We start from the raw sequence: 26,295 nt of genomic DNA, 5'->3' as shown, positions 1-26,295 counted from the left end.
AAAGAAAAGTATTTCTTTGTGCCCCCCATTCCCTGTTAATGCCCTACATGCCCCCTTGGCCACACTTTGCTAGATCCGCACCTGCACAGTTACCAGCTGTCAGCTACCTAAAAAAGGATCCTGGGCGATCGTGGCTCAAGAGTTAGGAGTTCGCCTTGTAATCGGAAGGTTGCCGGTTCGAGCCCCGGCTCGGACAGTCTCGGTCGTTGTGTCCTTGGGCAAGACACTTCACCCGTTGCCTACTGGTGGTGGTCAGAGGGCCCGGTGGCGCCAGTGTCCGGCAGCCTCGCCTCTGTCAGTGCGCCCCAGGGTGGCTGTGGCTACAATGTAGCTTGCCATCACCAGTGTGTGAATGGGTGGATGACTGGATATGTAAAGCGCTTCGGGGTCCTTAGGGACTAGTAAAAGCGCTATATAAATACAGACCATTTACCATTTAATTGTCTCTCAGAAACAGTTCATAACTTCCCTTCAACTCATTCATGTCACCTAAAAGGTAAACCTGTTTCTCCATCACCTGTTCAGCTCTGATGATCCAGTAAGGACATCTCCTGGTTTCATCTTCATGTTTCCCTCTCACCAGATAACCAAACCATATCATGACCAGCAGCTTTTTTGCAGCTGTGGCTCCAGCAAACATCAGCTGATACTAGAAATTAATATTAAATAAATTCTAACAACAGCTGATCAAGCTTAAACGTGCTGCTGTTGTTTAGCGCGACATCCGCTGGTTTCCTCTTTCGGCGCAAAGTGGGCGATAAACAAACAAGAGAGAAAAGCCGATCAGCTGATCATTGATCAGTTTCATGATTGAAGTAGAAACGGGAGAGGGAGGGGGGAGAATGAAAGAAGAAGAGGCAGCTGTGCAGCAAAGACACAGAATAACTCCAGCTTTGTGCCTTTTTCATTGTAGCTGAATTACGGGACAAACTGTTCCTTTTCACCTCAATAAGAAACGCGTAATATTTTCTCTGAATACCAGACGGGACGGTTGGCAACTCTAATAACTTATGAACAAAATAAGGTTCAACATCATTAACTTCATAGCACCCACCCAGCTGTATACAAACTCCGTCATGCTAGCTAGCACGCAGTACGGAAAAAGTCAGAATAACGAAAATAAACTCCACCTAAACTTGGTTCATATCTGACCCAGAGAGACTGCAGGTCATAACTTCTTACCTGAAGTTCAGTTCACACTTGGACCGGCGGCCGCCTCGGGTCTCTTTTCCTTCTGCGTCCCTTTTCCTTCATCCACCTGCTGCCTCCACCACTTGCTAATGTTACTGAATCTGTGGAAACTCCGCGATGCCACCACACGAAGTAACGAATAACGAGCCTATCTAAATCCCAGTAACGAGTAACGCGTTCCTGATTTTGGCATAATAACTAGTTACCGTGCTCGTTACCACAATAATAACGTAGTTACTGTAACGCGTTACTTAATAACGCGTTAGTCCCAACACTGATTATAAAGCCCAATAAGAAGCGCCTCAGTGTGACTGCTGTTGTGATTTGGCGCAATATAAATTGAATTGAACCGATTACTATTTAAACACTATAATTCGATCTGTACTTGAAAATGAGTTTTAGAAATTTATTATGAGGGAATTCATGGTCGGGTCAAAATGGACCTGAACCATAGCATGACGGCACAGAATATGATCAGAATGAAACATTTAAAGAGTTAGTCTTAAATGTTTACATACTGTTTCATACTTGGACGATGCAGCACTGACTTATGTAAAGCTGGATGCTGAATGATTGGTTGATTGTTTAAATCCCAGAAGGTTTGGGTGGTTCCTCCTTATGGAAAACAGAGAAGCGACTGGAAGCTGTTCACTCATTCATTCATCTCACTGCAGCCCAGCACTACGGTACTAAAGCTCCTCTGTTGCGTTGTGAGCACTAACAGCATTAGCTAGCAAACAACTGCTAAAATGACACGACTGAAGCGTTCAACGTGAAGTGGATGTCCAAAATGTGAAGCTCTGCCTGCATTTTTATGAACCTGAATCACCGGGGAATCCGACAATCATCATCATCATCAGTGGCACAGCGACAGCAGCAACGGAGGTGGTGGCTTTTCAGCAAGGTAAGACCTGGATCATCAATAAAGCCTGAAGCTAATTTCAAATTGGCTGCCTTAATGCGGCTTAGTTAGTCCATATTTAACGCTAAATAGCCTAAGGAGGATATGGTAACCGATATCAACAATCTTCAAAGACACACCGGACAGATAAGCAGACTATGATAGACACAGCGTTAGCTTAAGTTAGCAGCTAACTACTGACCTTAGCCAGCTGCTAGTCGGCTAATTGGTGGTGCTGATGCTGAGCTAACCAGGCTAACGATGAAGCTAAGGCAGGCTAAAGCTGCTTGTTTTAAAGACTAGCTTTTAACAAGTCTAACAAAAATTCATACTGTTCACAGATCTAATTTGGACTGCGTTTAATGAAACCCGATTTTTATATCAAAAACCTAGGAAGTGAAGGCTGAGATAATTCGAAAAAAAAAATAAAGATGGGTACTTTGGACAGTTTAAAGTCAATTAAAAAAATGGAGAGGATTAATCCCACCACGCACACGCACATACTTATTACACTCGGTAAAATCTCAAATGTACAGTTAATATTTATGCATATTAGAAAATGAGTCATAAATGATAACATAAATGAATTATAAAATAAAGGACAGGAGTATTTCCAACTTCTTTAACATCTTGTGGAAAGGCTACTCCAGCTTCTTGAATCATACCTGATGAAAGCAGCATCAACTTGTTTTATTTCTGCTTTGTGGCGCAATAATGAGAAGCAAACAACCTGAGAGGCTTTCCTGTTTCATAAACCAATATAATTTCTGAGACATTTTCCAGTGCATAACCTGTTACTGTCATGTTAACAAATAAAAATGTAAATCAAAACTAAGCTTCCAGGCACCCTTGGCTTTAGTATAAGCATGCTAGTTCTTTCCTTCTGGTTTTAGTCAGCACTTATGCAGCTATTTGTAGATCAGAAAAAGAGTCTTACAATATTTTATTTTAGCTACACTAGTGTGGTGAAGGTGCTTGGAGGTTTGCACAATATGACTGCAATGTAGCCGTGCTAGTGCTATTTAAGTAATATCATAATAATATGGCATTGAATCACTCACTACAATCTTCAAAAGTCAACCATCACAAACGTACTGTGTGGGGAGCATGGGGAAAACATGTAAAGCAGTCAGGTAGCGATGAGGTGCATAGCTGGAGTGAAAGATGGGTTCAAGGTGGCAGTGTGATTATATCAGAGATCAGCTGTAAAAAACCTTCTTGTTTGTAGTGCTGATAAACAGAGTGACAGCTTAGGTCAGACAGGAGTCTTCGTGGACTAATTTTGCATACGGCAGTGTGATTTGTAGCAGTAGTTGCAAGCAGGTGGAAGAGAATTGGAAGAGGTGAAGGTATGATCTGGAGAGAAGAGGAATGAAAGACAAATACCTGTCAACTCGTCAATACTGCTCAACCATCCAAAGTAAGTACACAGTATGCAAGAGCGACGAAGAGGACAGTGCAGGCAGGGTGGAGTCAGGGGTAACTTGTGAAATAAGGATAACCATAAAAGTGAAAGAGAAGGTTTACAAGATGGCAATGAGACTTCCTGTGACATAAGGTTTGCAGATGGTAGCCCTAATAAAAAATAAATAAAACAGAAGCCAGAGCTGGAGGTTGAAGATGTTAAGATATTCATCAAGAGTGACATTAAATCAGAGGGTCAGCTCAGGTTGAGCTGTTTGAAGACAAAGTTAGAGAGGCAAACTGATGATTTGGTCATATGCAGGTGGATAGTGGATATATTAGGCAAAGGATGGTGAATATGGAGTTGCCAGGCAGAATGAAAAGAGGAAGAGCTCAGAGGAGGTTCATGGATATAGTGAAGAAAGAAGAAGACATGCTGATTCATAAAGGAAGCAAGAAGAAGAATTTTAGTGCGTTTTGCACAGCTATGGGTTCGTATTACAGTTTCTTTTGTATTGTCCACCACATAGTTGTGATCAGATCTCTAGAAACACAGTTTTTTCTGGAAGTGTAGGTGCATTTGATGACACTTGCTATGATGTTTAAACAAAACTTGTAAAAAAAAAATAAAATTGTTTTTTTTTAAACATTAATTGTTTGTGCGTTTGTTTGTATGCATGCTGTCTATAGGATCATGTGGTGGGCCTGGCCGTTCCTGCCTGCTCTGGTGCTTCTCTCAGAGCTCTCTGTGGTGAGAGTCCAGACAGCACCGTGCCAAACCTGCAAAAAACTCACTGAGAGTTTCATTAAGGTAGTCCTTGTATCCAAAGAAACTGTCAATGCTTGCTTGTCTTCTTTGAGCAAACCTTAAAAAGAATGTTTTTAGGACCCTAACTTTTACTCTTTCTAGGGCTTGGAGAGAACAGCCAATAAGAACTTTGGGGGAGGAAACACTGCCTGGGAGGAGGAGAAGCTGGCTAAATATGCAACCAGGTAAGACTAAATTTTTGTTGGAGTACTTAGCAAATACCTGCTCATATATTCACAATGTCTAATACGACTAGTTCCGTCTTTTTGCTAAATTAAATTCACATAATAACTTATATTACTAGACATCCTGTCCTCTGCATATTTGTATGATAGTTTGTGTAATAGAGCAGGGCGATATGGCCAAAAATATTTATCACGATATATATTTGAAAATTTGCGATAACGATATAACCGACGATATAATTGATGCGAGACAAAATACAACTCCACAACATTACTAGCGCAAAAAGACAACCTTCCATTTATTTTCACTTAAACAAGAAGCTGGTTTTTATGTACATTAAAGCTTTATAAAAATGTAACAGTGCAAATGCAAATTCCTTGCTGAAAGTTTAACCAAAAGGCATTTCCAGTAGAAATGGGCTGACATATCCTGAGCATAACCATGTATAATATCCACTGAAGTTAAAAAGAGGTGCTTTGCAACATTAAACTGCAGTGTGCAGTACGCATTTTTCGGACCATAAGGTGCACGGGATTATAAGGCACATTAAGCGAAACAAAGGGATTGGATTATCTCAGTTGTTCTCCTGACTGAAGTTTGGTCCGTTTACAACATCCTGCCATGCGATTGCATTTGTCTCTAACCATGAAGAACCTTCACGTTAACTTTTATAAGTGGAAAAGTGTTAGTGTTCGTCCTCCAGCTTCACTGTTTATGTTATGCTAACATAGCTGTGTCGCTAGCGATCACGTAGCACATCATTATATACCAGCTAGCCCAACTTCAGTAACCCTACAAACGTCACTGCTGTTTAGTTTCCTGTCTTCATTTATGTTGGAAGTGATAGCAGAACTGTACGTTTGATTTTTTTCAGAAATCTCTCAGTCAGAACATGCAATATCATGCTTAGGTAACTAGCGAAACTAGCGAGCTAACTTCCGCTAGCTTCCTGCTAACTTCTAACTCCGTTAAATGTAATAACTTTAGTTTTCATGGATGCCTGGAAGTTAAACTTCATAGTTACACCTGGTAAAGCAGCAATGCTGATCGTTTTATTAAAGATCAAAGAATTTAGACAGTTTAACTCTGTGATGCTGCAGTGTTGTTTGACCTGAAGTATACGGAGTTTAGGACCCAGATTACTCCCAGATTTAAGAGCATCTTAGTCCGACAAATACGACTATAACGACGGCCGCTTGCATGTTCTGCAAAAAAATGTGCTTTGTCGTGTATCTGACGGACAAACACCAAACCAGTTCCACATCACGGAAGTTGCACCATTTTTACAAACCAATTCTGGTTCATCTGTTTCACTCAACAATCGGCCATGTGCGTATGAAAACAAAGGCACTGCGCATGCGCGTTTTACTCCCATTCTATCGCGATATTTCATTTTCCTATCGTTGCCTAACATTATACCGGTATTACCGTGAACGGTATAATATGGCCCAGCCCTATTGTGTAATATATATATTTGCCAAAAGTTTTCTACTGGAAAAGGTGGGGTTAAATCATATTTAAGGGGTAGGGTGTTCTTACTTCATGACTATGTTGCTGTCTCTGTCCAAACTTGTGTTCCAGTGAAACTCGCCTACTAGAGATAGTAGAATCTGCTTGTGAGAAAACAGATTTTGAATGTAATCGACTGCTGGAGCAGATAGAGGACCAAGTGGAGACATGGTGGTTCCACAGGTAAAAAAAGCTGCTTTCATGCATGAACCTGTGTTAAATTGAGATGAATTAGATCAGCAGGAAAAGGTCTTCTGACGCACATTTTGAAATGTAATTTAAAAGAATAAGTTGTCTGTAGAGTGTGTAGGTGGCACCGTCAGTTTCTCCTGTGTAATTAGGTTATGCTGATTTTTTTTAAATTTATTTATTTTATTTTTTTATATCATGCCCCTGTCTTAACTTCCTAACTGATGTGATCTGTACATCCTACAGACAGCAGGAAGCACCAGACCTGTTTGAGTGGCTGTGTATAGAGGAGCTGAGACTCTGCTGTCCACCTGGACACTTTGGACCTGACTGCAAAGGTGTGGCTTTAAACACAAGCTGCCTTATGTCAACACTGACAACCTAGTCGGTCCAAAAAATATTAAAAACGCATGGAACTCAGTGATGATAATCAGAATCATGTTAATTGTAGGTTTAAAGTGTAGCACTGATATCCTGCTTATCCCATACAGAGTGTCCATCTGGACCTGGTGGCACATGTGGAGGTCTGGGCCGCTGTGAAGGGGAGGGTACTCGCCTGGGAGATGGAGAGTGTGTCTGTGATCCCGGGTACTCAGGCCATCTTTGCCAAAGCTGTGCTGATGGTTACTACAGAGAGAAAAGCTCCAATAACAGCATAGCAGCCTGTGCAGGTGCCACAGATTCAGATAATGGTTTCCACGCTGTTAAATCCTGCCTGGGGTCATCTAAACTTGACCCTCACCCTGTGACTGTGTCTTTCATCCTTTGTAGCCTGCTACCACTCATGCAAGAAATGCTCAGGGCCGCAGGACTACAAATGTCTGGACTGCAAACCCGGCTGGATCCTTCATGACAACAAATGTGTTGGTGAGTTTGTGGCTTTAGAGGTCACTCAATAGCAATTCAGTGATTCGGTGCCAACTTTCTGTTGTTTGACATGGCTTGTATGTCTCCTAGACATCGATGAATGCGGTACAGAGCTGGCTCGTTGCCCTTCTAACACCTACTGTCACAACACAGATGGATCATATGAATGCAGAGGTATGCTCTTTTCTCTAGTTACTATTTTCATTTTCCTGGAACTTATTAAATCGTGCATATTTTGTGGTGCTGCTGTAATAAGAGGCAGGTTTTTAGTTACATCTGGAGCATATGTGATAATACAGTTTCAGTAAGTCTCATCACAAAATGTGAGTGGTGTTATTGTATGCTACTTCTCACAGTTCAAGGAATGTTTAAATCAAACTGCATAAAGACATGCACTCATTGGCCACTTGATAGTTATACTTTGCTCTTAATGAGTTGGACCCCCTTTTGCCTTCAAAACTGCCTTAATTTTTCATGTCAAAAAGTCAACAAGTTCCATTGAAATGTTCATCAGATATTTTGGTCCATATTCTCACGCTAGCATCATGCAGTTGCTGTAGATTTGTCAGATTAAAATGACTGATGGGAATCTCACATTCCACCACATTCCAAAGTTGTTCTTTTGGGTTGATGCCTGTGGAGGCTATTTGAGTACCGCTAACTCACTGATGTGTTTGTAACATCGTGCTTTATCCTATTGAAACGATGCTCGATGCACAGGCCCAAAGTGATCCATGAAAATATTCCCCTTGCCATTACACCACCAGCGGCCTGAGCCAGTGGTACAAGGCAGCATAGATCCATGTTTTCGTGCTGTTTATGCCAAATCTAGTCCTTGCATTCAAATGTCACAGCAAAAATTGAGTCTCATCAGACCAGGCAGCCTTTTTCTAATCTTATGTTGATCAACTTTGGAGAGGCTGTGTAAATTGCAGTCTGGATTTTCATTCTCAGCTGACAGCAGTGGCACCAGATGTGGTCTTTTGCTGCTGTAGCCCATCTAGTTCAAGGTCTGATGTGTTGTGAGTTCAGAGATGGTTGGAATTAGTGGGTATTTGAGTGACTTGTTAGCTTCCTTTCAGCTCAAAGTATTCCAGCCATTGTCTTCTGACTTTTGGCATCAGCAAGACATTTTCATCCAGAGAACTGTCACTCATATTTTCTCTTCTCTTGGACCATTCTTTGTAAACATGGTTGTGTAGGAAGATGCTAGTAGATCAGTAAAGTACTCATAGCCAGGCTGGCGTCAATATCCATGCCACATTCAAAGTCACTTAAATCACCTTTCATATCCATTCTGATGCTTTGGTTGAACTTGTTTGCATGCTTGAAATGAGTCGCTGCCATGTAATTGGTAGAGATTTGTGTTAATAAGCAGTTAAACGGGTGTACCTGACATCGTGGCTGGTGACTGCACCTTGCAAACGCATCTTAATTTGAATATGAAATGCAAAACAGTTTAGTCCAATTACTGGTTAGTTGTTGTTTCTCTTTAGGTGGTGTAGGACAGAGTTTTTCTTCCACAAAGGAATTTGTGGGATTCCCAAAGAGGTTACAATTGTAATATAGTAATTTTAATTTATTTGATCTAACCTCACTTGTTGACTACAAGTTATTTTAAGTAGTAAGAAAAAACTGAAAAAAGGGCGAAGATATTTATCAAGTATGGTAACAAAGCCTCATTACTTTTACAGTAAAATGACTTAATAAATGTGCAGTGGAATTCCTGGTGAAAAAATGTTTATTATAGCAATATGTAATGCTGACCACTGCATTTCTGGCGTTTTGTAGGATGTGACCAGGCATGTGTGGGCTGCATGGGTAGTGGTCCTGCCCGCTGTAAAAAATGTGCGCGTGGCTACAGATTGAAGGGAGCGAAGTGTCTTGGTATGTATACACAAACTGGCTACTGAATCTCAACATCAGTTTCCTTTTCTCTTTTCCTGATGTGTTTAAACTTGTTTTCTTTGTGTCCTCTTACAGATATAGATGAATGTAGTGAACGTGCCATAGCATGCCCGGGACTCAATGAGGCCTGTATAAATGAGGAGGGCTCCTTCCACTGTGACTGTGCTAATGGCTTTATCAGAAGAGACAGCATCTGTGTTGAAAATAAACCTCCTGGTAAGAAAAAGCCATAAGGAATATGCAAACACACACATGCAGCGTACAGCTTTTCAGACCTCTTGGTTTCTTTTCCTTTTACCTCTTCAGCTGGCCCAGAGAAGGGACTCTTTGACGATATGACAGATGATGAGGTCCTTGTACTGCAACAGATGTTCTTTGGAGTGGTAATCTGTGCCCTAGCCACCCTTGCTGCCAAGGGTGACATGGTCTTCACAGCTATTTTCATTGGAGGTGTGGCTGCTATGGCTGGATACTGGCTGACTGAGAAGGGAGACTACATGCTGGACGGATTTCTGAAGGGACGCTAGACTGCATTGGACCGTAGCTTGAATAAAAAGACGGGTCAATTTGGGTAAATAGGAATCAGTTTGAGGCAAGAAACTAGCTTTGCAATGCTAGATTTTCAGGGATTTACTTGTGACTGGGGAATTAATTTAAAGGGCGTGGGTTAATTTATGTGTATGAGTTGCATAACACGGGAAGAAGGGAGAACTTAAAGAACATGAAGCCATGAAGCTTTAAGAGGAGTAACGAAGCATCACTGCACTGATGGAAAGGAACTGAACTTACTTCCCTACCTCAGCTGTGTTGGGAACAAGGGTGACATAAAGACCACTACTGATTGTGAAAATCTTATGCATTTGGATATGATGTCTGGTCTTTGTCTCTCTTGAAAAGATTTTTTTTTTTTCATCTACTCTATTCATGAAGTCCATCTGCGTTTTCCCCATTTCAGCTCTCCCTCCCTCCCATAGTTTGAATGGCACATGAGTTGTGAGTGTGTCAGGTTACTAATGCACTTGAACTTACCGCTGTGGGACATTGGGTAGGATGGAGATATCACAATTTCCCAAATTCCCCCAGTGAAGCACTCATAAAACTCTGGGATATTTACATTAAGAACAGCCATTTATTTATGTTCACAGAATAACTTTTTACCTCTTTGTCCCAGAATAATTCTTTGTAATAATAATGCATGATAAATAGGATTGGAAATGAAAGATACAGCACCCTATGTATTTATTTGTCCTACTTGGCATGGAAGATAACTTTTTAATAGCTGCTGGGTCACCAACATTACTTATTTAAGTACCAGGATCCTGTTACAGGAAGCAGGTTAAGCCAACAGTGCTGAGTTTGTTAACCCCGAGAAACGTTTTTTCAGTTCTAGAAATAGAGTTAACTACTTTTCATTTCCTCATTCAAAAGGCCACTGTTAAAGGTCAGAGCCAAGCAAATTATCCTGCAGACGTCAGAATAAAATCTGTAGCTGTCAACCTGTCTGAACTCCACTGAATGTTCCTAAAACAATGGGTGTTTATTGTTTAAATCATTTTAATCTGTATAAAGCTTTAGACACATGATGCTGGTTAATGATCACATTTGTCATGTTGTAATCAAGTGAAAATGAGGCTGCAAGGACTTTAAAGGGCACTAAAATGCAATTAAACATATTTTAAAGCGACTTGCTCCACATATTGTTGTTCGGTCATGAAATTTTGTCATCGTTTTGAAAGACAGTTTCTAAAGTTTGGTGTCTGAACCTGAACATATTTTCCACTGAAAATGGCCCAAACCAGTCTCGCTGCGTGTACCCAGATAGCAGTAGTGACCAGAAGTGGATCCATCAGCAATGCTGAATAGTCTAACATTTTCTGATTTAGTGTAAGAGACAGTAAATTGTGCCTTTTTACAGAGTCATCATTAAGCATAAACAAGCTAAATATAGTTGCAACTAAGTAAATACAACAAGGAACAAGTTAAGCTTATTTGTTTCAGTTTTATTTCACTGTTATTTTAGCTGTCTGGGAAGAGTTTCTCAGTTTCAGTTTGGACATATCCATAGATTGGGATACCATTTTTATTTATTTATTTTTTTAATGTAATATCTGACAGTTATGACACACACATACTGTCTCACTTTGCACCTTATTTTTACTCTGTGCAAAACTGAAAAATAAATCTAGCAAAGAAACAACAAATTATACTGCTGCTTGATTTTCTTTGTGGTACCTTCTATCATTTGATCATGTACCCAGTGATGGCGTGCCCTTCACTGGGTACATGCCAGCGCATGCCCTGCAGAACCAGTTAGGCACTTTCTCAAAAGGTAACACTTGAAAACAACGGATAAAAATGCTGTGTAGATCCACATGAATAGGAATATTGCATTATCAGAGTGTAACTGACGGTTACTTTCTTTTTCTACTCATGTGTGCGTTTAACTTGGGGTTATTGTCATCAGAGTTAAATGAACTTGCGGTAAACTTCAAAGTTGCCTATTTCAGAGATAAACAACTCGGAGTTCATTTTTAAACTCAGTTTTCTAAACCTCCTGGAACAGGACCCAGCTCTATTCTACATACAAGCGTTTTGTGTTGCCTTTATTTTGAAGTTATATTTATGTTGTCATATTTTATTAATATTTCCTTTATACTTGTGTGTGTGTGCTATCAGCATATATTTTTAAGAGTTAAATTGTAGTTCTGGGAGATACATTAGAATCATGTTGGATTGCCACTCAATAGAGCGTCACTTTTTATCCGTCCAATTATCTATTTATTTTTATTTTAAGTTATGCTTGATGATTTTCCGAGTGTGGAATGTTGTCCAGAGTCAAAATTCATTAGCGATGTTTGCATTACAATAAAAAGTCTGGCACTGTTTGTTGTTTTTGTTTATTTATTTATTTGATCTTTGTCAGAGTTCCATGTTTGCATCATATTATAAATGACAGGGAAATCGGGAGTAGTTCATCATTGAGATAAACTCTTGGCATTAGTTAATGTGTTTTTATTAGAAAGGTTCTCATTGTTATTGTGTAGTGATGTTAAAAAGAAAGTACACGCTCTTTCAATTCTAAGGTTTTACTTACAGGATGTAATGATACAAAATAATCTGCTCCATAAATCATGTAACTACAACCTCAGACAAAAAACAAAGTAAAAATGCTGAAGTCTTTTTTTGATTGAATCCTTTGTAAAACCGTCTTCAGCAGCAATAACTTCAACTAACTGCTTTTCTGTGTGATTCTATCAGTCAGAAGAATTTTGTGCCACTCATTACGTCTTCGCTGCAGATTATTGAGGTTTGCAGGCATTTATTTATGCACAGCTCTCAATGTCTGGACTTTCTGTGGGCCACTGCAACACCTTAATTCTTCTCTTTTTCAGCCATTTGGTTTATTTGCTGCTGCGCTTGGGATCATTATCCTTTCACATGGCTCACCTTAACTTTAGCTGTCAAACAGGTGGCTTCACATTTGACTTTAGAGTACTTTGACATACAGAGGAGTTCACGCTTGATTCAATGACTGCAAATTGCCTGTGGCTGCACAACATGGTGCTTGACAGGTGGTATGAAGTGTTTGTACCAGTGATGTTTGGTTTTCATGTGGCCACCCTTCCAAACAAGTCATACCTGTTCAGTCTTTTTTTTTTTTTTTTTTAATTATACTGTTGTGAACTTTAACATTTAACATGAGAACTGAGACAGGCAGAGCCTTTTTGTTTTTGACAGGTTCTCCTCAGTGTTATGCAGTTGGACCCTGGGGTGAATTTCTTGGAACATCCATTTCTGGAAAGCTTAGTGACGGTATTGAGTGTTTTAAACTTTTGAATACTCTTTATCACCATATACTGGTGGACTTCAAATTGTTTTTGATAAGCTTCCTGGTTATCAATAAAGTAAGAGGAAACTGATCAGCTCACCTAGTGTTGCTTACTTTCTGAATTCCTATAGAAGTAATAAGGGTGTACTAAGTTTTTAAAACACTGCTTCTGTATTTTGTCTGAATTTGTGTTTAAATAAATTATGACATTGTATGATATGTAGGTTGTATTGACCTAATTTTAAGATTTGCCAAGGACCAGATTTTGTTTTTTTAATGACCTGATACAAAAACTGTGAATTGAAAGACTGTGTACCCGTTTTTTCACACGACTGTATGTAATCCAAAATGTTTTAAAATTAGTTCCTTTAGTGATTCTGCACTGTACATTTGGGATCCCATTTTTCCACCTGACACACATGCTACAGTGAGGCCTAAGTCTGACGTTTTGACCTCCTGGGGAGGTTTGACCTATTTCAGTGTTCCACTCCAGTTGATGGGGTTGAGGCGCAGCAGCTCTCTTTCATTCAGGGCCTCCTGGGAACGTGTTAGTGCTCTGTCCCTCCAGCTCTGCTCCATTAGCTGTTCACGAGCAGAGAAAGAAACAAGAAGGAAAAAAAAACCCCCACCCACACTCAGACACTCGCTGTATTTTTGTAACCTGAGAGCATGATGAAACATTTCCAGGGCACTACCGGATGGGGCCATAACCACAAAAGCATTAATAGTGGATATATAATGTATGTGTGGGGCTGTACCCTCTTGTTCTCATCTCTGTACACCGCCATTGCTTTGCTGTGTTGGATCCTTTGCTCTCGTTCACTGGCCAGATCGAGGCGGTCTGCTTCTCGGAGAGTCTCCGCTTCCTTTATTTTATTGGCCAGCTGCAGCTTTATTGCTGCACATTTCTCCTCTATTTGTCTCTTCAGCTGTTCTCGCAACTCCTTCCTACGGAGATAAAAAAGAGCAGCTTTTCTTTGCCAGAAACAATTGTTGTTGTTTTTCAATATAAAAAGGTCAATGGTATCCTCCACTATTTTACCTGTACTCTTCTCTCTCACTGCTGGTTCCATAGAAGGGTTTTCGCCATACCTGATGATATCTGACACAGCAACTTTCAGTCATTGTCTTTGAAGTCAGCTCTTCAAAGGAAAGAGGGAAATGGCACAAGTGATTCAGTGATAGTGAAATGATTTAGTGCACCTACCTGTAATGCTCTTTTCTCTGCATGATCAGTGTCCTCTGGTGGTTGTGCTGGTGAACATCTGGTGTCTCCAGACTGACAGTCCGTTTATGAACAAATGGTGGGTGTAAAGGGTTCAATCTGGGAATACTCTAAGAAGCATATTTATGGATCGGTTTGGTTTTTCTTGTTGTTGTTTTAAACAATCTATTTCTATGATAAACCACACAATTAAGAAATCTCTGCTTACCTGATTGCTTTTCCAAAACTGTGCGGAGTCCGAAATTACGGGAAATTTTACGGTTGTATCCACCAGGCAGCGAGCTTGCCGGACAGGAGGTGCGCGAGGAATACAGACTGGCGTGGGAGCTATGGAGATGGCTGCTGTGAGGATAAAGAAGTGAACAGAATTAAAGAATTAAAAGATACTTTTAAATAAAACCAGTAATACTTAAAAAAAGGACAACAAATGGAAAACAAAATCTCTCCTTACGTAGTTTCATCTTATACTTCACACTTCTGTTGGCACACCAGAGGAGTCCAATGAAACTTTCAAAGCTCTACTTTTCTTCTTAAAGGCGTAGTTGCCTTAGCATTAAATCAACATGCAACAACACACAAAAAAAACGAATCCAAGTTTAAATATACCGGATTGCTATAGTGGTGCTAGTTAGAGATTATATTGCCGTACCGATGTATGTGTTTAGTGTTTTGCGGTGGCAACAGTTGCCTTGGGAATCAAGTTACACCCTATCAAAAGAAAGCTGCTGCATTAAGTGGTACGCATCAATGCACTCATAAAGAAAGATTAGACTGTGCCAATAGCTATATTTAGGGAGTGTCCCTGGATCTCATCTATGTAGAAAGCCTGAGGCGAGAAGGCTGAATAAACCACTCATGAATCATTTCAACTTTTAACCAGCTTAAAACATTTTATTCAACACATAGTAAAAGTTCTTAAAGGCTAGCCAGCGTAATACTGCATAATATTGAAGAAATTCACGATTAAAATTTCAAGTCCTCCATAATGCTAATATTGTTATATTGTTGGGTAACTGCAGTTTGTGTGATAGAAGTGATTTTCTTGTTTCTGGTCCTTCAGATTCCCAGTTTCTCATGGTTCTCCCACAGCCAAGCATGGTACTTGTTTAGCATATGATCATCAGGTTTTACCTTTGACACAAGAATCGAAAAAACAACAAATTAAACTTGAATTTAGAGCAAATAAATGAGGGAGCAATGGAAGCAACTGAAGTAAAATAGTTGGGATTATACCCACCTGTCGCCACTCATTGATACAGAAGATCCTGTACGAATCGTTGCCGTACTTTCCAATACCGTGCAACTCAATAGGGTAACGCCACTGTTTAGTTAGATACTCATCTACACAAGAGAAAAGGTGTTGTGAGGGTTTTTTTCTGTTTCATATATTCTTACTAAAACCATGCAAAGACTACCAAAAATGAACAATAAAATTACATTAATATATATAAATAAATGGACATTGCTTCTGCACAAAGGTAGTTGCTGCTGTAATCCACTAGCAGTCAAGAATATCCACCTGAGAAGCGGATGAGTGTTTTGGCTCTAAGCTCATACAGGCCAAGTGGCTTCATAAGTTCAGACATGGGCTTCCAGTCGGCCTGCCGGGTCACCTCTGCAGATGGATAACGCTCAAAGAACTGCCACAGGACTGGAATGGCCATTTTACCTGTATTAAATAAATGCCAGGCTTCAGCAAAGTTTAATGCAACATCCTGAATAATTATATGTGTGTGTTGAATCCTACCACTGGTTTTGTTCAGAAAAACTGTGGCTACCAGCAGCTTCCAGGGATCATGGAAAAGAGTTTCCTGTACGAGGTTGAAGGGAGACCGGGGAGGTGTCCACTTCTTGAAGGCCTTCCTCCTCGGTGGGCTAAGTCCTGAATGAGGACAGTGCACGTTTCTTTAAATTACACACTTTATTTATTTCGTGAATGTTGATCTACATGTCCGATGTAAAAGCATCCACAGTTTCCTGCATTAAACATTACCATCTCTGCTGGATTTCCCACTGAAATAAGGACTTGTTTTCCGCTTGCCTTCCAAGCTTTTGGACTCTAAGCAGACAGGAAACATTTATAGATATTAGAAGAGTGAAGCTGCTTTACATCTTTTAGTCGGGTCCAAAGTTAAGTACCTCATAAAATGACACAATAAAGAAAATCATACATTCGCTGAGCACAAAGTGGTGGAGTCCTATGATGGCTTCATTAATGCAGTAAGATTACTCAATCAATTCTGTCCTCCCTTAGACTAATGATGTGATGCACTCTCTAACAATGGACCATTATTCTTCGCCCCCTCTTTATCAGATCTAAATGTATGCATTTTTTTTTCTATTTGTAACGTTTTGTGTCAATTAAGGCATTTGGTTTCTTTGATTTTTATGAATTTCTAGCTGCAAATATAGAGGATAATGGGAGACATAAATAACCACTAATGCACTGGATAAGCTCAAAAAAACATGAAAAACTTTAACAAATTGTCAGTCAGTGTGGCTCATACTTACTATTCTGGGATTCTCGAACTGGTGTACAGCTCCCATCAGTGGTATCAGGTAACAACGCATGTTCTTCAGCATCTTGACGACTGTCACCACCAGCCTCCAGGTCAGAATTAGGAGTGTTGTCACCTTTGCTTTCATCACCTTTGTTCTCGCTCTCAGCGGCAGGTTCAACATTCAAAATCGGGGCCGAAGGCTGCAAATCTGCTTTCTTGTCCTCTTGAAGAATAGATTTGTTTAGTTGATTACTTAAAGGAGCCAGTCTGAGTAACTTCTCTCTCAGTTGGCCTCCTCTTTGGGGGCTCTTTTGCAGATGTACATTGTCCACTTTTTCTGAGGTCAAAGCTTGTAAGCAACCATTTAAACTTTCAGTAGTTTTGTCTCCATTCACATTCACTTCTAATACACATGCAGCCTTCTGTAGTTCAGTGTCAGCATCAATATGATTTGTGTCGTTTGCTGTCTTCACTTTTCCACTTTTAGTATCACTTCTGAGGGAGGAAGAGGCTTGTTTGGATTTATTTGGAGGTGCCTCTAGAATTGCTGTTCCATTTTCTGTTTCCTCCTGCTGTCCCTCTGAAGGCTTTTTCTTTCCTCTCCTCTGCTTTACTTTGGAAGGGGGTGCTTGTGATGTGGTGAAATCAAAGAGGCTTATGTCTAAGTTACCACTTCCACTTTCCAGGAGGAAAGTGCGTAGGGATGCTCTGGACCGGAACCTTTGCCCTTCGGGACTTAAACAACAGGAAAATCAATTAAATGGTGATCTAAGGGCTTCTGTGGTGAACTTACAGGTAACATCAACAGAGACAAGATTGTAAAAAACACAAAAACAAAACTGAGTCACCTTGTAAAGTAGACATCTAGTTTGCCTGCTGTTTTGCCTGCTTTCCGCTGCCTCACTTCTCTGATCCAGCCAGGGGGCAATGCGGAAGAAGTGCACAAAATATCCCCTTCTTTGAGACTTTGATGATTCATGTCCACACTGCTCTCCAGTTCAGTATCTCATCTAGTAGGATGCATTTTTAGTTTCTTTGGAGTCCTGTTGAAGTGAAGACAACGAATAAAAAAAACGTTGGCTTTATTGTTAAACTATGAACCTGTAGTTCTTGTTTTGTTCGTGCATGTTTACTTGGACAATTACAAAAACAACACATACAAGGCGTTTGCTCATTCTACAGTTTGCTCACATAAAGCCACATTAAAAAAGGATTGCTGGACATTACTGGGCAGCAGATCAACAGCAAAGAGCTAAAACGTTAACAAAGGCGTGTGTAGCATACATGAATACTGATCAGGCTTTAGATGTGCATCTTCTTGTCTCGACGTTGCTTTCCCGAGTACTTTCTGATGTCAACACAGAAGCAGGAAGTAGCGAGCAAGTGCGAGTCTGCGCATTGCGAGCTACTCGCTACAAGAAACGGTACAGAGTGAAAAAATAACCAAGCGAACTGCAGCAACCTGTTGAAAAAAGAGCCTTTGGTGCTTTTTTCAGTTAAAGAGCGGAAATGAGAGCCGTCCTAGCATGGAAGGAAACGATCCGTGAGCAATGGTAGGAATCTGGGTGATTAGGTTTGCGCTGTCAGCCTCGTCCCGATGCTCAGATGTAACGCTAGGTGGTTAGCAACGGTGGTTGCTATGTAAACTAGTGTTAGCCTGCTAACTAGCTTTAGCATCGCGGCTATTCAATTATCACCATTTTTCAAATCGCTCTCATATTAGATGTCGTGCATTATGTATTTTCAATAAGTACAGTAGCTTATGATGGTTCTTTGGTAACCGATATAATCATAGACGTATGATTTCTAGTTCTCATTACGGGGTTTTTTGGGTGCTGTGCAGAATTGCGTGCTCCTAATAACATATTTTTATTAAACAATCTTTTTAAATAAGGTATTAACTTATTTTCTATTATTTCCCATTACATTCTTGTCAGGAATTAAGGTAGTTCTGTTTAGTCCAGCATTTAAAAGATCAGACTTCCCGAAAAAACAAATCCGAGTAGGTGTTTGGAGAGATGCTTTTGTGCTGTTTCAGAGGGAGAATGGAAATCACAGAGTAACTCACAATACTCTAATGCCCACTAAAAAGTTTATATTATGATCAAATCAAATTACAATACTTGATATGTTGCAGGAGTCATCTTGGATAGATGGTTGTATCTGGATAGGAAAAATATGACTCCCCAAAAAGGCAAAAACAGGACTTTATATACTTAGTATGATAACTGTGTTTGAGTGAGACAGTGTGGGATATGTTAATGATGCTGAGAAGTCACTTGAAACATTTTAACAGCTTTATTTGTTTTCTAATAAAAACATGCTGTAGTTTTAAATGAGATATTTCCAACTTCTTATATGCATAAATGGGAGTTAAGTTTTTTTGGTGGTATGATTCAATTAATTTTGAGCCACAGATCAATCACATTTTTCACTTTGACATTAGACAAAGACGTAGTCCAGTCCATCTAAAGTTTGACACCTATTGGTGTCCCTACCCCCAGTGGACCCACTAGGGATTTTTATTCATTTTATTTATAAAGGTTTTAATTTCCTGGCTTAAAACTCTATGCACGTAAGTACAATTGATCTGGATATAGTCAAGTAAAAGAGTGAACGTTTTTATCAGATGGCTTAACACAGTCTTTGAGCGTAAGAAGATGCCTGAAGAATGGAGAAGTGGTACTGATTTTTAAGAACAAGTGTGCAGTAACTACAGAGGGATAAAACTCGTAAGCCATACCATAGCTATGGGGAAAAGTGTTGTTGAAGTTAGCTTAAAGAGTGAGGTAATGATCAGTGAGCAGCTTCATGCCACAAAAGAGCACTACAGATGGGAATTTTGCTTTGAAAGTGTTGATTGGAGAAGTATGGGAATGTCAGAAGGACTTGAGCTGTGTCTTTGTGGATCTGAAGGAAGCATGTGATAAGCTGTCAGGAAGGGAACTGTGGTATTGCATGAGGAAGCCAGGAGTTGCAGAGAAGTACGTGAGGGTGGTGCAGCACATGTAATAGGACAGTGCAACAGTGGGGAGTTGTGTGGTACAGATGGGTTCGAGGTGAGGGTGGGATTACATCAGGGATTGTCTTTGAGCCCCTTTGAGCTTTGAAAGGTGGAGGTACAGACTGGAAAGAAGAGGAATGAAAGTAGAAGCAAGACAGAATACGTGTGTGAATGAGAGGGAGACAGGTGACAAGTTTTCAAGTAGCAGAAGTAGTTAAGGTGGACCAATTTAAATATCTGGGGTGAACCATCCAAAACAACAGACAGTGCACAAAAGAGGTGGAGGAGAGAGCACACGCAGGGTGGAGTGGATGGAGACGCGTGATTTTCCTTGTTGTTAGGTGCAAACATTTTTTGTATGTTTTGTGTGTGCGTGTGTGATTTTGTTGTTTGCACTTGTTTGTCCTTGCTAAAGATGTCCTTGTTTTCCTCAAACTCTGAATTTTATGTTTTTTTTGTTTATTCGGTCTATCCAAAATGAAAAAAAGAGAAAAAGTCAGTGTGCTATATTAAAGAAATTCCCTAATTCAATACTGAAAGAAGACACTGGAGGTCCCAAGCTAGTTCACTCCTAATTCCAGTCGCAAACCCCAGATCAGGGAGGGAAGGTTGCATCAAAAGGGCATCCAGCATAAAATCTGTGCCAAATCAAATATGCAGATCCATCCGCTGTGGTGACCACTTGGGAAATAAGGTTGCAGCTGAAAGAACCTATTAAAGAAACATTGGACACTTGCAAATTCTCACACTTATGAAACTGGAAGCCATTATTCTCCATGCTTCACAGTGAGTGTTTTCACACCGAAACAGATTGTGTGCATCCTTGCAATCTAGCAAAACTGCTGAATGTTTTCCCTCTTCATACAAACCAGATTTTTCAGTGCTTTTATTTATTTATCCTTTTTTTTTTACACCAGAATTCTTAACATCTATATTTCTAATATTTCTTTCATATTTCTTAACAACATATCTACTAATTCACAGTGTTGCAGTGACATGTTTTGGCTTTATCTTCACTCATAAGTTTGTGAATTCCTCCAAAACCTTCAACAGAGTTGGAGGGTTGCAAAACCTTCCCTGTGGGCACTTTGGCAGACAGCAATAACGTCCTTGTAAAATCCACCTCCATGGCATTGCCAGAGTTCAAAAACTCCACAGGGAACCTCCATTATATGATTTCAGTGATGAATGGATCCTCATAGCTGTTGCTCGTGAACTAATCAATTTATTGAAAAACCATTTCAACACGGATCTGTTATTTTGTTTTTTTTTCTGCAGCGTTTATGACCTTGCCTTCAAACCAGATGGTAGCCAACTCATAATTGCTGCAGGGCTTCGTGTCCTGGTAAGGCTTTTCTGTTTTCTTTAGCCTAAAAATGCAAACATGTAGAGAATACTTTCATCGTTCAACTCAATTTCACCTTTTTTTTTTTTTTTGTTCCAGGTTTACGATGCAACAGATGGCAGTATTATTCAGCCTTTAAAAGGACACAAAGACATAGTGTACTGTGTGGCTTATGCCAAAGATGGTACTAAATTGATTTTCACTACATTTTTCTGTGTCGGTCATCTTATTTTTGTTCTTAATTCTTACTCAGTAGTGCATTCTTCTGCAGGTAAAAGATTTGCCTCAGGGTCAGCAGACAAAAGCATTATTATCTGGACTTCTAAACTGGAGGGTATTTTAAAATATACGTAAGCAGCGCTTTTACTTATTGCTTTAGTATTACAGAGTTGTAGTGTTACACCACGGTGCACAGTCTGTACTCCTCCATCATTTTTTCTTTTATTTGTTTATCTGTAGTCACAATGACTCTATCCAGTGTGTTGCCTACAACCCAGTCACTCACCAGCTTGCCTCCTGCTCATCTGGTGACTTTGGTGAGTGCACCTTAGTGGAGAACTTTGATAAATGTGACCTAATGTAAGTACATAGAGAAATTAAACATCTCAAACTTCTCATATTTTTAGGCCTGTGGTCTCCAGAGCAAAAATCTGTAAACAAACATAAAGTGAGCAGCAAAATAACATGTTGTGGGTAAGTGAAGTCTGGAGCAGCAACGTTTATGCAGCAGCAGTACATTTTCATTTGTGCATTTATGTTGCTGTGCATCATTTGCTTGCAGGTGGACAAACGACGGGCAATACCTTGCTCTGGGTATGATGAATGGAGTGGTGAGCATTCGGAACAAAAATGGGGAGGAGAAGGTCAAAATAGAGCGTCCAGGTGGCTCCTCTTCTCCTATCTGGTCCATTGCCTGGAATCCCTCCAAGTTAGTCCTAAGTTATTATAGAAATGGAAGGATGTCTCCACAGATTAACACATAGCCATGTATATTTTTGGTCTGTCCTTCCAAGATTTTGAGCCCAAATTGTGCAAAATTAGATTTCTTATTTAGGTGTAGTTTTTGTAGGGCCAGCAGGTGGCAGTGTTCAACCAGTGAGCGGTGGACCTTTCTCAATGATGGACTGAATTATGATGCCTGGGAACAGCTGTCTTTGCTCTATGATTCCCCCTACAGCCAAAGCAGAGAGTACAGCAATGAAAACTATGCAGGACCACAGAACAGGTCAATTAAGGGAAAAAGACGACACAAAGGTGAAAAGATGCGGGAAGTAGGATAAAGATAAAAGCCATAGAAGACAGTAGAGATTTTATTGCTGGGTTGCCTCATATGGGAAAGTTGGTAATCAAATTGTGGTCAAAACATGAGGTCAATCAGGGAACAGCGTTTGCTAGAGCCGCCAGAGATTCAGGGTTAATAGATGCAGAGGTACATGGGTTTATGCTGTATTCTGTCCTGAATTAAAACAGTTCTGGAAAATTAACATTAAAAGGCTTTGCATCCATTACTTTGCATCACTGAGAGAGTGACCGGCGTGTCCCCTAGCTGAAGGTTGGCTGCTCTGCTTTTCACTGTCATCATTACTTAAATGACAGATGCCTCATCAGTGCTGAATCTTGTGATTAATGCTTATGTCTGTAGTCATTTTGTTGTGTTTTCACAGGGATGAGCACAATGACATTCTGGCTGTGGCAGACTGGGGTCAGAAGCTCTCCTTTTATCAGCTCAGTGGAAAACAGGTGAATGTCACAACCTACCATAAACTATCATATTGTATGGCATTGTATTTAATATGTATTTGGTAACTTACTAATCATCATGTCATGGCTGAATAGCTCAGACACAGAGATACACTCCACATAAAGATGAGGTTGTGCTTGATGAAGAATCAAACACAGAACATGAGTTTTTATGTACCATGTGAATCCAAAAGTAAATGTGAAATTATTAATTTAGACACTGTGGACTTATTATTTTCAGTTTTGAAATCAACTTTTCAGTTTTACTTTCTGTAGACATTCCCCTCTATCCCAACCTTTAGGCTTGGCCAGTGGTGTTACCATTAAGTGGCCAAGTGAGGGCATTTAGTCTTTATATATTGATATGTTCTATTATGGATTGGTCATTTGACTTGGAACAGGCCCATTGGTATGTTACGGGTAATGGATAGGGGGTCATTAATGAAACATATGTATATTTTTGTAATGATATAGGCTTTGAGTTTATTGTAATTTTCCACTTGTCATCAGTACATTGTATTGTTTTGCACTGACCGATTGCCGATGGCGCTAACTTGCAACAGTTTTGCATAAAAATGATTAAAAACCACAAACTTAGAAAATTTTTGATTAACTATTATAGATAAAAGAAACAGTGTGGGTATGATAAACACAAGAAGAACTATCCACTATCCATTTTCTTAACTGCTTAAACAGTTTAGGGTCATGGGAAGGAGCTGAATCTTATCCAAGCTATCAAGTGGCTGTCATGCAGTGAAAGCTGGGCGAGTCCTAAGACAAAAAGACCAATTAAAAAACAAAAAAAGTAGTCACGTATAAAATTAAGCATCTTTTGCTCATTTTAGTTGCTCGAATAGCTTGGTCACTTTGTCACAAAATCTCAAAAAATATTGATTCCACACGGTGACACCAGATCATGCCTGCGTGGGTGTACAGACACCATGGTGATTTGTAATATCTATACAGTGTATACAGTATCTTGTTATCGCAACATGTTTGTTTCTAATCTATCTTCTCTGTTACTTTTAACTGTTGAAAAGGCTAAACACATGCATGACTAACCACATTTTCATGGGAAAACACCAGAAGACTTAGAACATTTTGAAACACTGTCAGTAATATGTGCTCTAACTTGCTAAAGCACTACGACGGCAACATCACAAAATTAGTCTGTTTGTTCAAAATATAACGTATTTAAAACTCTTTATGGAGTTTTTCCTGTTTTAATCAGACTGTCAGGGTCTATTGAAACCATAACAGTACATTGGAAGTGGTCCTGCTATGCTTTAATGCCCCCTTCGCAATTCCTCCTTCCTCCTAAATTCCCAGTGGGCGATATCGTAATTATAGACAAATATGCAGTGTTCATTACTCTGCCGTTATGCCTTAGGCTCATATTTTGTCATTGGCCTATTTATCTATTGAACATGCTGTTTTGATTACAACACCAAGAATTGTTCGCAATGAGAGAAAATAACTATGGATCGTCAGGGAAGCTTTATCCCAGAGTGAGGAAAACCAGATGTACCAAATGGGGCGACCTGATATGATGTTGTGCAAATGGACTTTGAAGACTGATACAAAGGAGGCTATTTAAACCAGAGAAACACTTTCTTTTTTGTCTGGCTTTTCATCGAACACTCAAAGGAATTGGTTGAATACTGAGGACTTTGAAGTGTGCAAGCCCAGACGGTGGGGAGTGCCGGCCTGGGCCCTTGGGCAATAACTGCAAGAAATGCTAGTTTTATTTTTAATGTCCTTTTCTCTCTTTGTCTCTCTCAGATTGGAAAAGACAGGACTCTCACCTACGACCCGTGCTGCGTCGGCTACTTCTCTAAGGGCGAGTATATAGTGATGGGTGGCTCTGATAAACAGGCGTCCCTCTACACAAAAGATGGTGTGCGGCTAGGAACTGTCGGAGAGCAGAACTCCTGGGTGTGGACTTGCCGGGTTAAGCCTGACTCCAACTTTGTGGTGGGTCCACAGCTTGTGAAGCCATATATCTAGAGAAATTGCTCTCACTGTGACATACGCCATTATTTAAGTGTTGTGATAGAAGAACAAGAATAAAATGCAACACGCTCAGAGCTCTGACGTTACATTTAGGGTGACATTTGATCCTCTAACAGAGTGCCTCCTTAACTGCACAGATGCACAAGCCGTTTCATTTTAAAGTAACACTTTCCCCGCTTTTCTTTTCACTGTGTTTAACTAAAAGTGACAGGAGAGATTTGGTTGCTAGCAGATTCTCTCAGTTCTGCCGTGTAGAGGCTTTAACAACAGGAACATTTTCCCACTCTCGCAGTCTGTTTTTAGAAGTGTTAATGGGATGTACTGCTACATTGTTGTCTCTTACCTAGGTTTTGGGCTGCCAGGATGGGACCATCGCCTGCTACCAACTTATCTTCAGTACAGTTCATGGCCTCTACAAGGATCGTTATGCTTACAGAGATAGCATGACTGATGTCATTGTCCAGCACCTCATCACTGAGCAAAAAGGTGCGCTTTTGCTCTGGTCTACAGGCTTCTGAGTTTAAGATAGGCTAGCTGTTGTGATGCCTCGTCAAAATAATTGTTTGCACATCTTGCAGCTTCACAGTGAGATGATCAAACAAAGCAATGCAGACAGCATTTGGGGAGATAAACTTCACTGTCATTTTCCTCTTGTCATATTATTCAAATTAATCTAATGTAAGGGCAGATGGCCTGCCTTTTTTAATGAGTAGATATCGAATGTTTTGGTGAACATCTTGCTATAATAGGATTTTCTATTTAAATGAGAGGTGACAGTCTTTAATTTCCTCGCACCAACGAGGGAGGAAGATTTGAAGGAAAAAAACCAAGGGCAAACTTATTCAACAGGATGCATCGGCTAAGATAATTAAACCTTCCTCACCCTCCTTTCATGACTACTCTCTCCCATTTATCTCAATTTTTTTCTTCCCCTCAGTGAGGATCAAGTGTCGTGAGCTCGTGAAGAAGATCGCCATCTATAGAAACCGCCTTGCCATCCAGCTGCCCGAGAAGATCCTCATCTACGAGCTCTATTCAGACGACTCCTCAGACATGCACTACCGCGTCAAGGAGAAAATATGCAGGAAGTTTGAATGCAACTTGCTGGTCGTCTGCTCCCAACATATCATTCTGTGTCAGGTCAGAAGAGATAGAGGTCCGCAGTTTTTTTTGTAGTGGCAAAATATACAAAAACATTCATTTAAAGTTGCTTGCGTCTGCCAGAGCCTGTGTGTATTTGTATTTTCTTTCAGTTATACTTCCTCTGGTCTCCAGTGGGGCTGCTGTTCTTTGTGAATTACACTAATGCACACTTGATTGTGCAAGAGGCTGCAGTGACATTTGAGCGCTATTAATACGATGAAAGCACAGTAAATCAATGTTTAGACATTTACTTCAAGCCCAAACAGTCCAGAAATGGAATGGCTGTTCCCCCAGATGTTTCTGCCTAGTTTGCAAAAGACTCCAGCTGTGCATGTGCTCTGTCTCTCTCCCTTTCTCAACCATCTTCAAACTGGATAAATTAAGCCAGTTGAATCAGGGGGAAGGCACCATAGTCTGTTGAACCAGTGGATGTCTCTTGGGTTTGCTCTCTGCTTCTTGTCTCTGTGTGTCTGACAGTCTGGTAGGGAGGAGGAGCGGCCGTAATGCGGCGGTTATTTCCTTTTAAATCTGT

The 26,295-nt window shown here is 40.2% G+C and overlaps 4 protein-coding genes across 9 annotated transcripts in view; 2 read left to right on the top strand and 2 right to left on the bottom strand.

Annotated features, from left to right (window-relative positions):
* The first annotated feature begins 1,785 nt into the window (after positions 1 to 1,785).
* On the top strand, positions 1,786 to 11,848 carry creld1b (CRELD disulfide isomerase 1b). Of its 6 annotated transcripts, none has more exons than XM_086276978.1 (11): positions 1,786 to 3,512; positions 4,187 to 4,307; positions 4,407 to 4,489; positions 6,072 to 6,182; positions 6,435 to 6,526; positions 6,680 to 6,859; positions 6,960 to 7,055; positions 7,146 to 7,229; positions 8,847 to 8,942; positions 9,039 to 9,179; positions 9,270 to 11,848. In XM_086276978.1, the coding sequence occupies exons 2-11, from the start codon at positions 4,191 to 4,193 to the stop codon at positions 9,488 to 9,490; spliced, it is 1,221 nt and encodes a 406-aa protein (XP_086133104.1). In that variant the 5' UTR covers positions 1,786 to 3,512; positions 4,187 to 4,190; the 3' UTR covers positions 9,491 to 11,848. The 6 variants fall into 6 exon arrangements, with proteins under 6 accessions (XP_086133104.1, XP_086133101.1, XP_086133100.1 ...); XM_086276975.1 differs by having other exon boundaries at positions 1,787 to 2,095; positions 3,819 to 4,307; XM_086276974.1 differs by having other exon boundaries at positions 1,787 to 3,512; positions 3,819 to 4,307.
* On the bottom strand, positions 11,380 to 14,742 carry LOC147305999 (uncharacterized). Its single transcript, XM_086276981.1, has 6 exons — positions 14,469 to 14,742; positions 14,226 to 14,359; positions 14,000 to 14,127; positions 13,835 to 13,894; positions 13,551 to 13,740; positions 11,380 to 13,374 (listed from the first exon to the last, which is right to left on the bottom strand). The coding sequence occupies exons 1-6, from the start codon at positions 14,476 to 14,478 to the stop codon at positions 13,264 to 13,266; spliced, it is 633 nt and encodes a 210-aa protein (XP_086133107.1). The 5' UTR covers positions 14,479 to 14,742; the 3' UTR covers positions 11,380 to 13,263.
* A 138-nt stretch (positions 14,743 to 14,880) lies between these two features.
* On the bottom strand, positions 14,881 to 18,123 carry mbd4 (methyl-CpG binding domain protein 4). The gene is made up of 8 exons (XM_086276972.1): positions 17,803 to 18,123; positions 17,367 to 17,561; positions 16,529 to 17,253; positions 16,011 to 16,076; positions 15,765 to 15,899; positions 15,537 to 15,686; positions 15,255 to 15,358; positions 14,881 to 15,148 (listed from the first exon to the last, which is right to left on the bottom strand). Exons 2-8 carry the CDS (start codon positions 17,495 to 17,497, stop codon positions 15,074 to 15,076), a joined length of 1,386 nt encoding a protein of 461 aa, XP_086133098.1. The 5' UTR covers positions 17,498 to 17,561; positions 17,803 to 18,123; the 3' UTR covers positions 14,881 to 15,073.
* Positions 17,827 to 26,295, top strand: part of ift122 (intraflagellar transport 122 homolog (Chlamydomonas)) — a 34,772-nt gene continuing 26,303 nt past the window's right edge. The window contains exons 1-11 of the mRNA XM_086276971.1: positions 17,827 to 18,071; positions 20,801 to 20,867; positions 20,967 to 21,051; positions 21,139 to 21,217; positions 21,327 to 21,403; positions 21,494 to 21,560; positions 21,649 to 21,795; positions 22,532 to 22,607; positions 24,390 to 24,581; positions 24,968 to 25,106; positions 25,558 to 25,760. Coding sequence (XP_086133097.1) covers positions 18,028 to 18,071; positions 20,801 to 20,867; positions 20,967 to 21,051; positions 21,139 to 21,217; positions 21,327 to 21,403; positions 21,494 to 21,560; positions 21,649 to 21,795; positions 22,532 to 22,607; positions 24,390 to 24,581; positions 24,968 to 25,106; positions 25,558 to 25,760 — 1,176 coding nt within the window. The 5' untranslated portion in view covers positions 17,827 to 18,027. The remainder of the gene's footprint in view (positions 18,072 to 20,800; positions 20,868 to 20,966; positions 21,052 to 21,138; positions 21,218 to 21,326; positions 21,404 to 21,493; positions 21,561 to 21,648; positions 21,796 to 22,531; positions 22,608 to 24,389; positions 24,582 to 24,967; positions 25,107 to 25,557; positions 25,761 to 26,295) is intronic.

Source organism: Aulonocara sp. 'chitande type north' Nkhata Bay, linkage group LG20 (genome assembly GCF_057382095.1).
Source record: "Aulonocara sp. 'chitande type north' Nkhata Bay isolate Kocher_YH1m ecotype deep benthic linkage group LG20, A_spYH_male_GT1.1, whole genome shotgun sequence".
In the NCBI taxonomy this organism is placed as follows: Eukaryota; Metazoa; Chordata; class Actinopteri; order Cichliformes; family Cichlidae; genus Aulonocara; species Aulonocara sp. 'chitande type north' Nkhata Bay.
The sequence above is the reverse complement of the archived record's forward strand: the minus strand, read 5'-3'. Positions and strand labels throughout refer to the sequence as shown.

What these genes read in the sequence shown, in the direction of transcription:
- creld1b (XM_086276975.1), top strand. Translation starts at nt 4,170, where the DNA reads ATGCATGCTGTCTATAGGATCATGTGGTGGGCCTGGCCGTTCCTGCCT. An exon ending in CTTTGGACCTGACTGCAAAG is followed by an intron (nt 6,527 to 6,679) that starts GTGTGGCTTTAA and finishes TATCCCATACAG; the next exon opens with AGTGTCCATCTGGACCTGGT. An exon ending in TGGATCATATGAATGCAGAG is followed by an intron (nt 7,230 to 8,846) that starts GTATGCTCTTTT and finishes GGCGTTTTGTAG; the next exon opens with GATGTGACCAGGCATGTGTG.
- LOC147305999 (XM_086276981.1), bottom strand. An exon ending in AGTTTTGGAAAAGCAATCAG is followed by an intron (nt 14,128 to 14,225) that starts GTAAGCAGAGAT and finishes TATGCTTCTTAG; the next exon opens with AGTATTCCCAGATTGAACCC. An exon ending in AGTGAGAGAGAAGAGTACAG is followed by an intron (nt 13,741 to 13,834) that starts GTAAAATAGTGG and finishes TTATCTCCGTAG; the next exon opens with GAAGGAGTTGCGAGAACAGC.
- mbd4 (XM_086276972.1), bottom strand. Translation starts at nt 17,497, where the DNA reads ATGAATCATCAAAGTCTCAAAGAAGGGGATATTTTGTGCACTTCTTCC. An exon ending in AGTTCGAGAATCCCAGAATA is followed by an intron (nt 16,077 to 16,528) that starts GTAAGTATGAGC and finishes CTGTCTGCTTAG; the next exon opens with AGTCCAAAAGCTTGGAAGGC. An exon ending in GTATCAATGAGTGGCGACAG is followed by an intron (nt 15,149 to 15,254) that starts GTGGGTATAATC and finishes CTTGTGTCAAAG; the next exon opens with GTAAAACCTGATGATCATAT.